General features: G+C 37.8%; 1 protein-coding gene across 2 annotated transcripts in view; it reads right to left on the bottom strand.

The window, feature by feature from the left end:
• The window catches only part of USF3 (upstream transcription factor family member 3), a 49,940-nt gene that overhangs the window by 20,998 nt on the left and 14,617 nt on the right, over positions 1–14,325 (bottom strand). The window contains exons 2-5 of one of the 2 annotated variants that reach the window (XM_057545348.1): positions 7,566–7,690; positions 6,091–6,155; positions 4,055–4,083; positions 1,874–1,956 (exon numbers count right to left, since the gene is read on the bottom strand). In XM_057545348.1, the coding sequence (XP_057401331.1) occupies positions 1,874–1,956; positions 4,055–4,083; positions 6,091–6,137 (159 nt within the window). In that variant the 5' untranslated portion in view covers positions 6,138–6,155; positions 7,566–7,690. The remainder of the gene's footprint in view (positions 1–1,873; positions 1,957–4,054; positions 4,084–6,090; positions 6,156–7,565; positions 7,691–14,325) is intronic. The other variant, XM_057545349.1, reaches the window with a different exon arrangement.

The raw sequence follows: 14,325 nt of genomic DNA, 5'->3' as shown, positions 1-14,325 counted from the left end.
ACTGACTTCCATTGCACATTCTAGGACACCAAGAAAGAGAAATGATTATGGTTTCCTTTCAGAGAAACCTGTAGGAATAAAAGCCAAGGGGAGGAACATTTTATTGGGCAAACACCAGAGCTTAGTGAGCAGCTACTACACATTGATATGTGGAGAAAGAAAAACAATCAGAAGACATAGTACCTGCCCTTAAGTTTGCTTGTGTGTTAAGGAAACAGAAAGTACCTTTTTAAAAAGACTAAAAAACACATTTATGCAAGACTAGGTACCATCTTGTAGGGGAGAATGAAAAGAAACTGAATTGTAAGACCTTGCTGAGGGAGACAGTGTTGTGAAGTGAACACATTGATCTGGCCCTCCCCACCAAAAGCCTGGGATGGTTTGGGACTGGGAAGCTCCAGCTACCCCAGAAGGTGGGGTGAGGCATGGGTTAAAACTGAGGGGACTGATAGAAAGATTCTTCTTTTGCAGTAATAAGAACCACACACACACACACACACACACACATCCTATGCAGCTGGATGACTTCCCCTCTTCCCCAACCACAGGAGACAAGTTTATTTTCTGTGAAATTTGAACCAGAAGATTTCAGCCTCAAGGATACTTGGCACAGAAGTGGACAAGATGAGGCTCCTAAACGAAAACAGGGAGGTAAAGTAAAATCCTGCCTTCTAAAGCATGAGACTCTCCAGCACCCCTTCCCCATCCCAGCTCCCAGAAGAACGGCAATGAGCCTTATAGTTCTTTTCCCACCATTCCCACTCCTAGGTAGGGTGCTGAAGGATCCTTCTCCGGAAAATAAAAATTACTAGCTAACCCCAAAAGAAGAAATCTACAAATACTGATATTGTTTAGTTCAGCAACAATAACAGCAACATCAGCTCACTAGCCAGTCACTAGACAGGACCACCAAACCACAACCCTGTTCCATCAGCTTTTTAATGCCTCGTTCTCAAACATGAAAAAAACAGCTAAGTATCGTTAAACATTTAAGGAATGTCTCCAAAAAGAAAGACAAAACATCAAAACAGAGGAGGGGAAAAGGAAATCAGAAGAAACAAAGACAATATAGAAAACAGAAGAAACATTTAAAAACACCAAAACCCTATATAATATTCTCAAAGCTGAGATGATATTATATCCATAAAAAAAGTCATGTATGAAAAGGAACAAAGAGAATAAGAAAAAAAGACTTGGAAATTAAAAATATAAGAGCTGAAATTAAAAACAGAAGAGTTGGGCTTCCCTGGTGGCGCAGTGGTTGAGAATCTGCCTGCCAATGCAGGGGACATGGGTTCAAGCCCTGGTCTGGGAAGATCCCACATGCTGCAGAGCAACTGGGCCCATGAGCCACAACTACTGAGCCTGCGCGTCTGGAGCCTGTGCTCCGCAACAAGAGAGGCCACGACAGTGAGAGGCCCGCGCACCGCGATGAAGAGTGGCCCCCGCTGGCCGCAACTAGAGAAAGCCCTCGCACAGAAACAAAGACCCAACACAGCCAAAAAAATAATTAATTAATTAATTAATTAATTTTAAAAAAAAAACAGAAGAGTTGAAAGAAACCAACTAACTGAGATTGAACAGGAAGGGTAGAGGGTTCCAGAAGTAAAGGTTCAAAGGAAAAATAGGGAAAATGGAAATTATGTGGCAATTTGACCATATAGAAACTGTAGTAAGAGACTGTTGGAGGTGTGGAAAGAATTAAAGATAGGCAGGTATATAGAAAATTGAGCAAATGAAAAACAATGAGGCAATTATTAACTCTAAAAAACCATTAATGGCAGGGAACAAAAATAATCATTCTGAGCACAGAAACAACTTAGGGAATTATCTGATCACAAGCAATTGGTGAAAGTATGAGTGGATTTCTTACCTGTTTCAGCGCAGGGGAGCATGGGATCAGCTCTCCTATTCTGTTTATCCCAGCATTGATTTTCTTCTTTCTATGCCTCTCCACTAGATAGAGGAAAAATTCATTTATCACACCTTACAGTACTACTGCCAAAGTGTCTCATTCTCCCTGGGTAAAGAAATTTTAGGTAAAGAAATCCCTAAGAAAGTCTTATCAAATAGTATCTACTGAGTACAAATAACTACAATAAGATTTCTAAGAATGTCATATTCTAGGTCTAGTGTTATGGAAATCAATATAAGCCATACCATTTATTAGGATTTAAAATAATGGAATCTATAATAATTAAATTCAAATTATAAACACAAAGTGCTAATACTACATTACTCTTAGGCCATTATTATATTTCAAGTAATTATTAGAGATTTTAACGATAACTAAATTTCAAGAACCCACTAGCTATGTTACTAGAAAGCTGCTTCTTTATAGCAAATGGGCAAGTTAGACCTTTCTAGACAGATTAAAGAACTTTAACACACCTTTTAGGCTGACTAGAAGGCATCTTTGGAATAGAAACAGCTATTAGTTGTGACTTAAAATAGACAAGAAAAGGCACTGGTTTATTTTTTTCTATGGGGTCTGTGCTGTTCACTTTGGCCCATCTAAGAAGCTGAGCAACTGACAAGTTCTCAATTAACTGAGAAATGTTCCAGGCTTACGTGCTACAACTTTAAAAGTTGTATGAAAGGGGCAAGAAGATACAAGAGATGATCTAAATAGTTTTTCTATAAGACACTTTAAATAGAAAAATCAGTCTACTTTCTGTTAGTTTTCTAAAACCTTCCATTTAACAAAGGACTTCAGCGCTTCTAAGAGGATGATCTTTCAGATATAGCATAAGTAGGTCTTGTTTTTCAAAATATATACTTTTTGCTTCATAATCTAGCAGTAAGAACATCCTTTCAATGACATCCATTTACTCTCTCTTAATAAATTACCATCAGGACATATTTATGGTCCCATGTGACATTTGATTCCAATAAAAAGATTTAGTTCATATGGCCAAAAAAATTAGATTTATTGATGTGGCCAAAAAAAAAAAAAACCACAAAGCAATAAAGTATAGCTCACCTTTCTTCTGAATTCTCTAACAATAGTATTTGCTGTTATCTAAGAGCATATTTTTTAATGTGTGTAGATAAAACAACAAGAACAACGACATTAAGACTCTATCCACAGTGATAAAAGGGAATTCAAAGGTAGTAAACTCCCATTCTGAGGAACAGCAATGTCCTACCAGTGTTCAACACATCTTTCCATAGATAAAGTTTTCCCCAGGGTCCTTTCCTTTGGGAAGGGAAGAGATTATTTATAGAGTAATAGAAATTGAGTCTAAAATATATATTTTTAGATCTGACTGTAGTCCCTGATGGAAAATAAAATGTTAAAAATGTACCAAATTGTCAACGTATGCACAATTACTTCTATAAATGTTTACCTGGCTGTGGCCTATAATTTTGATGTTTGAGATAAAAATCAAATATTTTTTTCTACATTTCTTCTTATAATTGAGAACTCCACAGCTTAATTTAAGACCGTTCACATTTCAAGTACCTTTAAGATCTACAGCCTGCTCCCCATTTCTTCCCTACTCCTGTAGGCAGCTAGCCCACTCTAGAATTTCTGCAGAGGTACATACGCTTCACTCTTTTCAGGAAGAGTATTTCTGGAATTCCTCAGCGGGTGAAATCACTTAAAACACTAGCACCAGGGGTATATTAATCCTTAAATTATTTAATGGACTGTGAATCAGAAAATGATAGGCCATCTTCATGAGACTTAGGGAGTATTTTGTCAACTAAAAACAATATAGAACAAATTATTTTGTATAAAATAAATAAGATACAAGGGTATATTGTACAACACAGGGAATACAGTCAATATTTTATAATAACTATAAATGGAATATAACCTTTAAAAGTTTGAATCACCATGTCATACACCTGTAATTTATATAACATTGCACAACTATACTTCAATATAAAAAATGCAAAAAAAAAAATAACCCAAACAATAAAGGAACACTTTCCTAAAATGTAATAATGATTCTGTGCTTATAACATAAAACACAATCAACTGCAGTATAATTTCATTTTGAATGCAAAAAATGCTAACAAATAAAACTTAAATTGCTGTTTCTACCTGCATTGTGTGTCTCCCGATTTTTCTTTCTGAAACAAAAAGTACAGATAAAAGGAACATGAAAATAATAGGAAAACATTTTACTTTATATTTTGAGAGCCATAATAATTAATTTTATGAATTTGTATTTGTTGTATCAATGAGAAGCCATTTGAAGGAAAGTTTTCTTAATAATATATTATGGTATAAAAACCTAACTGGGCTTCCCTGGTGGCGCAGTGGTTGAGAGTCTGCCTGCTAGTGCAGGGGACACGGGTTCGAGCCCTGGTCTGGGAGGGTCCCACGTGCCGCGGAGCAGCTGGGCCCGTGAGCCACAACTACTGAGCCTGCGCGTCTGGAGCCTGTGCCCCGCAACAGGAGGGGCCGCGATAGTGAGAGGCCCGCGCACCGCGATGAAGAGCGGTCCCCGCACCGCGATGAGGAGTGGCCCCCGCTTGCCGTAACCGGAGAAAGCCCTCGCACGAACCGAAGACCCAACGCAGCCATAAATGAAATAAATAAATAAATAAAGTAGCTATAAAAACCTAACTGCAGATACATCAATATAAACTTAGAATTCACAATTTCTCAAAGTAACTACAATTCTCCATTTTTCCATACCCAGAAGTCATTGGTTGGGAAGTAAGTCAATCATTGAAAATCTTACCTATTTGAAAAATGTACTTAAGGGGCTAGTCAGCTCTCTAAGTGATGTGCCAAGTACAGCTGCCCCTTGAACTACATGGGTTTGAACTACACGGATCCACTTATACTTGTATTTTCTTCAATTGTAAATACTACAGTACCACAGGATCCGCAGTTGGTTGAATCCATGGATATGGAACCGTGGATATGGAGAACTGTGAATAGGACGTCTGGCTATACCCCTAACTACACGCTGTTCAAGGGTCAACTGTCGGTGATTTCTTTTTTTTTTATAAATTTATTTTATTTTTTTTTATTTATTTTTGTCTGCGTTGGGTCTTCATTGCTGCACGCAGGCTTTTTCTAGTTGCGGTGAGCGGGGGCTACTCTTTGTTGCAGTGCGTGGGCTTCTCATTGCAGTGGCTTCTCTTGTTGTGGAGCACGGGGTCTAGGTGCTCGGGCTTCAGTAGTTGTGGCTCACAGGCTTAGTTGCTCTGGGGCATGTGGGATCTTCCCAGACCAGGGCTTGAACCCATGTCCCCTGCATTGGCAGGTGGATTCTTAACCACTGCGCCACCAGGGAAGTCCCTGTAGATGATTTCTGATGTTTGCTCTGGCACCTGGCCAGGGGTAGGGATGAGTATGTACAGAAGACAAGCAATGGTACAGAAGAACCTTGTAATCCCCAGGGAGGGAAGTGTGGTAGTCACTAGCACTCATGCACTAACAACTGGCATCTGAGCCATCTTTTGCATTTATGTACCTTAGGTTATCCAAACACTTACATTTTCTTAAAAGCTAATGTACTAAAAACACCAATTTTCCCTTTTATGTACAATTACTCAATACATAAGAATTCTCTAACAGCTATTTGGTAAGGAAAGAAAATAATGATTTTAATATTTAATAATGGAAGCATTGGCCATGCAATTCTAAGCAGAAACATCGCCCAAAATGCTAGAAATTTTGAAGGAGGTATTATACAAAGAACCAGAACTAATATTGTACTAATGTGCATATTGGCATTAATGGTTTGTAATGTCACAAAATGTCTATTCAAACTGACTGCAGCCTAAGTGAACTTAGTATCCACCACAAAGACTAATACTGAATGCAAGTAAAAATTTCAGGAGAAACTAAACATTTAGCATAGATTAGGTATTATACTATTTTAACTACTGATAGTCATTTTATTTCTTACACTGCTAGCAGAATTTAAAGGACAGGTAAATTTTAATTATGTACCCCTTTCAGTAAATCTATTTATATTTATCCACACGTATTTTTGAAGAGTAATGGTTTTCTAGGCATCCAAATGAAAGTCCCCTAAAGGACTACCTATTTAGCAAAGTGGGGACTAATTCTGCCTCTTATCTGCCAAACTATATTATTTTTGGACTGTGTCTTCATACCTGTGCTGCTTTTTTGTAGGAGTCTCATTCTCTGTCATTTCTGGCATGGTTACAGTGATAGGAACCTACAAGGCATGGAAAGACATGTCAGAAAGTCTAAAGGCATTCTAGTATCTTGGAGAAACTGATTAATAGCAATTTGGTTTGAATACCAAGATGCTAAGAAATAAAAGTGACATCATGAAAAAGCACTGGATTAGGTGTTGTAGATAAGTATAAGAAGATAGGACAAAAAATATTATAACCAGCAGGTAGAGAACATGGTGAATGTCAAATGTGAGGTATAGCCAGAAAGTGCTTGAGAAGATTGGAGGAGAGAAAGGTCATTATAGGTTTGGAAATCAAGAAAAGCCTAAAGGGGGTGTAGATTTGAGCAAGACCTAGAAAGACAGGTAAAACACACTTGAGTTGGGAGAGTATGTTCTTTGTTCATGATACAAAATTTAAAACAATGGTCCTCCTCTCTGAACGCAGAAAAAACAAAAGTGACAAGTACACAAATATATAATATTCCATACATGGAAGCAAGCATTCATTCATTTATTCATTCACTCATTTGCCAGGCTTCTTTCATTTCAAACTGCTAGAAGTCTTAAACATTACCACTTGAGAATCATTAAAATCTGAGTTTGAGTATGAAAATTCTATTTATATTTAAAATATCATGATACTAAAGAATATATGTACAATATGGAAATATACACCTATGCCAAAAAAGCCTGAAAGCAAATACATTAAAATATTAATCACAGTTATATAAGGCCAGGAATATTATAGGTGACTTCTTTCTCTTTTCTGATTTTTAAGAATTTTGTAATGACAACCCTAATGCTTTTAAATCCCAGGGATTGACAACTTTTCAAAAGAGGTCTGTCAAGTTGGGATACCTGTTCTGATACACTGGAGGAGGTTGCAAGAGCAGTTTCCTATTTTCTCTTTGAGAGAGAAAGAAGGCAGCAAGTAAGGAACCGAAGTCAGTGTGAGTTTAAAATCTGGTTCTGCCATTTCCCAGCTGTGAGGTCCTGGGCAAGTTATGTAACGCCTTGGAACCTCAGATGCTTCATCTCGAAAGTGGATCATAATCACAGTATCTAGATTATTGGGCTGTTTCAAGAAAGGAATGATGAAATAATGCAGGGAGAGGACAACAGCATGGTGCCTAGCTGTAGTAAGAATTTAATCAACATTAGCCATGGATATTAATGAGGTATTTCAGGTTAAGGCTTTAGCTCTAGAAAGGAGGGAGGAGGGTCCTGGGAAAGAAGGGGAAGTAGATGCAGACAAGGTGCTGACAGAAAAGTACTAACTGAAGCAGCCTGAGGAGAAATGTGTGCTCTAGACCCATTTCCAGCAGCTTATTCCACCTTCTCCCTAACATTTATGAAGGTCCAGATCAGCCTAAAAAACAAGTTCACATTAGATAACCATAGAATGACAATGTGGGACACGTAAGTAAATAAATCAATCCCTGTCACCTTTCTCACCCAAGGGCTTGCAGAATTTCTTCACTTTTGATTCCTGGCTTCCAACGCCTCCCGTTTCTGATCCAAATCTATCATCTTCTGCCAGAAGATGGTCTATAAGTTATGTTTTCTTCTTACTACACAAGAGAAAAATCAGTGAATGTTTATAGGTTTCCATTAGCAGCATGGAAAACAAGGACTAGCAACCTAGAGCAGGCAGGCAGATTTTCCGTGGCATACAGGAGGATCCTGAATTCTCCCCACCTCTCAAAAGTTAATGAACCTGGTTGCTTTCAAAAGTCACTTCCCCGTGGGTTGTGAGTGCTCCACCCTGCACAAAGATGGTAGCACAGCAGCCATTGGACAGTCTCCAGGAGGTGATTCTCCCCTTTCTCATGCACGCTCAGTTTTCCTTGCCCTCCGCTGTCCTCAATTCTAAAATTATCTTTCCTTCAATCTCCTACTTCCCCATTCTCTCTTGTGCAAAAGACTGAAAATCTACTCAAGGACCTACCACTAAGGCACCAGGAAGACAGCCCTCGGATCTGCGCATTGTCTGTGCTCTTAAAAAAATGCAAATATCGGGGGGGGGGGGGGGGGGGGGATTCCCTGGTGATCCAGTGGTTAGCACTCGGCGCTTTCACTGCCAGGGCCTGGGTTCAGTCCCTGGTCGGGGAACGAAGAGCCCACAAGCCTTGCAGCATGGCCAAAAATAAAAAGCAGATATATGGGGACTTCATCCCAGACAAATGAGAAGTGTTAGGTAGGGCCCAGGAATCCGTATTTTCAACAAGGTCTCTGGGTGATTTTTTTCTTTTTCTTTTCTTTTTTTTTTTTTTGGACAAACTCAGCTCCTCTTTAGGACAATATTTCCTAAACATTCCTGATAATCTGAAGGTACTAGCTTAAAAATACAGATTCTCAGCCCATCCCAGACCCACTGAATCAGTCTCTAAGGAAGGAATTCAAATCTCTGAGGGAGGGACCTGAAATGTAATGAGTGCCCCCAGGTGGTTCTTATCAGGACAATTTGAAAGCACAGGCAGGTATCTTGGTGAAATTTCAGGGACCTGACCAATACTCTACTGTAGGAGAGATTGTTTGGGATGTGGTATGAGAGTTGACCAGATAATTTTACCTATAAACCAGTAAGGTCAGATTTGCCTCATACCCACATGAGTCAGCATTTGGTCATTAATATCACAGTTCCAGTTGTTCCCCTGTAGCCCTTTTGCAAGTTTGCAGATTCATGTTACAATTAAGATACATGAAGTAAAAGTTTTAATTTTTTTTAACAGCTAGAATCTTAAAGTAAATGACACTAGAGGCCTATCACATAAGTAAACACATTCAATAAACTTCACTGTGGTGAAAGCCAGTAGTTTACTGAAAGAGGAATATAACGGCAAATCAAAATCATCCAGTTTACCAAATGTCACTATAAATATCCATCTCAAAGCACATTTTAACCAATTCAATTAATCTAATTCAGTGCAAAATCATTTCCATGTCCATTACCTCCTGATATTAAAATTGCATTCCTGACACTGAAAAAGAACATTTACTGGAATGAAGAACTATATAATATTGTCATAAATCCTTGTCCACTTATTAACCTACTAATAAGGAAATGGCACTTTTAATACAATATTTATGTAACTAAATACAAATATACCCTTTAAAGTATTTAAAGTGCCATGAATTTTTGAAAATTGTCCAAACGTTACATTAGTAATCTATGGATTATTATTTTTCACAGTAAGAAAGAATTATTTCTGAAATTAGTCAAACCCAGTGGTTCTCAAAGTGTGGCCTTCGGATCACCTGCATCAAAATCACATCTTTTAAAACTATTTTTCCCCCTCAGGGTAAAGCTTACATATTAGTAAAATGCACAGATTTTAGTGTAACATTCAGAGAGTTCTGACAAATGCATACACCTGTGTGACACAACCCCTGGCAAGGTACGGAACATTATCATCAGAGAAAGTTCTCTCATGACCCTTCCTAATCAGTCCCTTCCCCCTACTCCCAGAGAGGTGACCAGCCTTCTTCTGATTTTTTTCACCACAGAGCTTTATAATGTATTAACTGAGAATGCTACTGTTTCAAACTTTTACTCAACATGTTGTTAAAATTCATCTGTAGTTTGTTCCTCTTTACTCCTGAGTACGAATATATAATTGCGTGTGAATTTACAACCCAATTTGTTCATTCATTTTTCTGTTCACGGACACCTGGATTGCTTTCATGTTTTGGCTACTATGAATAAAGCTGCTACCCAAGAACACTGCTGTGTAAGTCTCTTTGTGGATACAGTCTTTCATTTCTCTTGGTTAATACCTACAAGTATAATTGTTTATCATGTCCCCTGAAGTTCCACTCCTAGGTATTTACCCAAGAGAAATGAAAGATTCTATCCACAAAAAGCCTAATACAAAGAACATCTGTCACACTTTCTCCAGAGTGGTAGTACCGTTTCGCACCACCCACGATGTAGAAGAATTGCTGGTTGCTCCACAGCCTCACCAGTACTGGGTTTTGTCAGCCTGTTAATTTTAGACATGCTGGTGAGTATATAGCAGTATCCCATTCTAGTTTAATTTGCCCTTCTTCATGACTAATGATATTGAATGCTTTTTTTTTTTTTTTTTTTTTTTTTTTGCTGCGTCATGCAGCTTGCGGGATCTTAGTTCCCCAACCAGGGATCCAGCCCATGCCCCCTGCAGTGGAAGCGTAGAGTCCGAACCACTTGACCGCCACGGAATTCCCTTGAATGCTTTTTATGTGCCTATTAAGACCATTTGTAGATCTTCTTTTGTCTGTTCATATCTTTAACCAGTTTTTTAATTGGACTGTTTATCTTTTTATTATTGATTTATAGGAAGTCTTTATATATTCTGAGTTATTAACTGACATATCTTCTGGACACCTGTCCTTTGTCTGAAATACATTTTGCAAATACTTTCTCCTATTACGTGGCTTGCCGATGCTTTTTCTTATTTTCTTTTTTTTCTCTCTTCAAGTTCATTGATTCTCTGATTTGATTTGACTGGATTGATTGATTGATTTTTTGGCCCTACCTCAGGGCACGTGGGACCTTAGTTCCCCACCCAGGGATGGAACCCGCACCCCCTGCAGAGGAAGCAAGGAGTCTTAGCCACTGGACGGCCAGGGAAGTCCCAGCCTATGCATTTTCTTAACTGTGCCTTTTGGTGAGCAAAAGTTCTTGATGAAATATAACATCTATTTTTCTTATCAATTTTTTCTTTTATGATTATTTTTTTGTGTGTCCTGTCCAAAAAGCCTTTACCCATCCCAAAGATATTCTCCTATGGTTGCTTCTAGAAAGTTTATAATTAATTATAAATTAATTACTAATTAATTATAATATTTAGGTCAATGATCCATATCATTTATGGCATGAGGTAGGGGTCAAAGTTCTTTGTTTTTCATATGGATAGTTAGTTGTTCCAACACCATTGCTTGAAAAGATTTCCTTTCTTCAATGGCATCTTTGTTAAAAGTCAAATATCTGTAACAGTGCAGTTCCGTTTCTAGGCTCTCTATTCTGTTGCTCTATATTCTGATCTATCCTTATATTATTACCACACAGTCTTGATTAAGCTTATGTTTAAAATATAGATTCCTACACCCCACCCCAGACCTAATGTATCAGAATCTTGGGAGGGAGAGGTTCAGGAATATGCAGTTCTAACAAGCATCCTAGCTGATTCTTATACACCCCAAAGTTAGAAAGTATTACATTACTTTAAAACCCCTTCCTCTAAAACTGATACAAATTGGTGAGCTTACAAATTAGGGTCCACTTGGAAAGACCAGTGAACCTGAGCTCTGTCTCAGATTTGCTACTCAATAGCTATATTCCATTTTATTTACCATAATCCAGGGCCTAAGTTTTTTTATGTGTAAAAGAAGAGGGTAGGTCTAGACTCAACTGTTCAAATATGGATTGAGTACGTACACTGCCTAGCAATTGCAGAAATAAAGATGAATACAGTCTAGATCAGGGCTTTCCAAAAAAGCTTTGTGCAGTGGAAAATCCATTTTCCATATGGTCACCACTAGTCACACGTGGCTATTAAGTGCTTGAAATGGGACGAGACCATGGAATTAAATTTTTCATTTTATATATTTTTAAGTAATTTAAATAGTTACTTGTGGCTAGTGGCTACTGTACTGGACAACACAGGGAATGTAAAAAATAAGTTAAAAGGTGAAAGATGAATTAAAAGATTGGTTAATGAATGTCAGCTTCCTGGTTTTGGTATTGTCCTACAGTTATAAAAGATGTCACCTTTGGGTGAAGCAGGGTGAAGAGCACATGGACTCTTTGTACTGTGTTTGTATCTTCCTTTGAGTCTATAAGTATTTTAAAAATAAGAAAGTTTTTAAAAGCAAATTTAGGGAATTCCCTGGTGGTCCAGTGGTTAGGACTCCGCACATTCACTGCCGAGGGCCGGGGGTGTGGAGGGCAGAAAGAGAACCTGGACCAGACTGTAAAGGAATTTTCTATGCCTAATGAATGTGTTCAGATTTTATCTTAAAATCAGTGGTTCTTGAATAGCAATCCAAGAAACTAGCCTAGCACCACTGGCCTGAAGTAAAATGAAGTCCCCCGGTCTACAGTAAAATAGAAAAAAGGACAATGCAGTTAGGATATTTTTTCTTTTTTATTGGTAATATAACTTACATACAATAAGTCACTAACTTAAGTTCACTGCTCCATGCTTTTTTGCAGGCCACGGCAGCGAAAGCCCGTGATCCTAACCACTAGGCCACCAGGGAACTCCTCATGCATTTTTATACATGAATACAACCATGTAACCACCACTCTGATCAATATATAGAACATTACCAGCATCTCAAAAGGCTCTTTCGAGGTCACTGCCACTTAATTCCCTGAAGTTTCTTTTAAAAATATATATTCAGGGATTTCCCTGGCAGTCTGGTGGTTAAGACTTTGCCTTCCAATGCAGGGGGTGCAGGCTCGATCCCTGGTCGGGGAGCTAAGATCCCACATGCCTTGTGGCCAGAAAACCAAAACATAAAACAGAAGCAATACTGTAACAAATTCAATAAAGACTTTAAAAATGGTCCATATCAAAAAAAAAATATATATATATATATATATATATATTGAAAGAAGAATATATATTTCCAAAGAAGACATACAAATGACCAACAGGTATGTGAAAAGATGCTCAACATCATTAATCATCAGGTAAATGCAAATCAAAACCACAAAGAGATCTCACTTCACACCTGTTAAAATGGCTATTATCAAAAAGTCGAAAGATAAGTGTTGGTGAGGGTGTGGAGAAAAGGGAACCCTCTTGTACTGTTGGTGGGAACATAAACTGGTACAGCCATTATGGAAAACAGCATGGAGGTTCCTCAAAAAATTAAAAATAGAACTACCATATGTTCCAGCATCACACTTCTGGGTATATATCCAAAGGAAATAAATCACTATCTCAAAGAAATCTCTGTACTCTATTCATTGCAGCATCATCCACAGTAGCCAAGATATGGAAACAACCTAAGTGTCCATTGACAGATGAATGGGTAAAGAAAATACTGTACTATATGAATGTATTATTTTGTATATTGTATGTGATATATATATGTGTATGTATGTATCATTCGGCCTTAAAAAAAGGGAAATCCTGACACTTGTAACAACATGGATCAGCCTGAAGGACATTATGCTAAATGAAATAAGCCAGACACAGACAAACAAACACTGTATTATCTCACTTATATGTGGAAACTAAAAAAGTCGAACTCATAGTAACAGAGGGTAAAATTGTTACCAGGGGCCAGGGGGTGGAGGAAATGGTCAAAGTGTACAATCAGTTATACGTTGAAAAAGTTCTGAAGACCTAATGTACAGCATGGTGACTATAGTTAATATAAGGTATTGTATATTTGAAATTTGCTGAGGGAAAATCTTAATTGTTCTCACCACAAACAGTAGCTATGTGAGGTGACGGATGTGTTAATTAGCTTGACTGTGGTAATCATTTCACAATGTATACTTATATCAAAGCATTATTTTATACACCTTAAATATATGTAATTTTTATTTGTCAATCATACCTCAATAAAGCTGGAAAAAATATATGTATATATTCAGAAGTGTGCTACTACCTCATACATTGCTGGCGGGAATGTAAAATGGTATGGTCACTTTGGAAAACAGTCTGGCAGTTCCTCAAATAGTTAAACAGAGTTGCCATATAATCCAGCAATTCCACCTAGGTATATACCCAAGAGAATTGAAAACACATGTTCACACAAAAACTTGTACATGGATATTTGTAGCAGCAATGTTCATAATAGTTTAAGAGTTGGAACAAGCAAAATGTCCTCAAATGACAAATAAATAAAATGTGATATATCCACACAGTGGAATATTTTTCAGCAATAAAAAGACATGAAGTACTGATACATGCTACAGCATGGGTGATTGTTTATATTATAAACATTAAATGAAAGAAGTCTGACACAAAATGTCACATATTGCGACCTTTATATATTCCATTTATAAGAAACGTCCATAACAGGTAAACCCATAGAGAAAGAAAGTGGTTGCCAGGGGCTGAGAAGGATGGGGAGTGAATGCTAATGAGGAAGGTGGAGCGGGGTGGGTGGTCTTTGGGGGATGATGAAATGTTCTAAAATTAGATAATGGTGATGGTTGCACAACTCTGTAAACATACTAAAAACCAGCGAATTACTCTTTAAA

Source organism: Balaenoptera acutorostrata, chromosome 4, assembly GCF_949987535.1.
Source record: "Balaenoptera acutorostrata chromosome 4, mBalAcu1.1, whole genome shotgun sequence".
Lineage (NCBI taxonomy): Eukaryota > Metazoa > Chordata > Mammalia > Artiodactyla > Balaenopteridae > Balaenoptera > Balaenoptera acutorostrata.
Note: the sequence above shows the minus strand (reverse complement) of the source record. Positions and strands in the feature narration are given on the sequence as shown.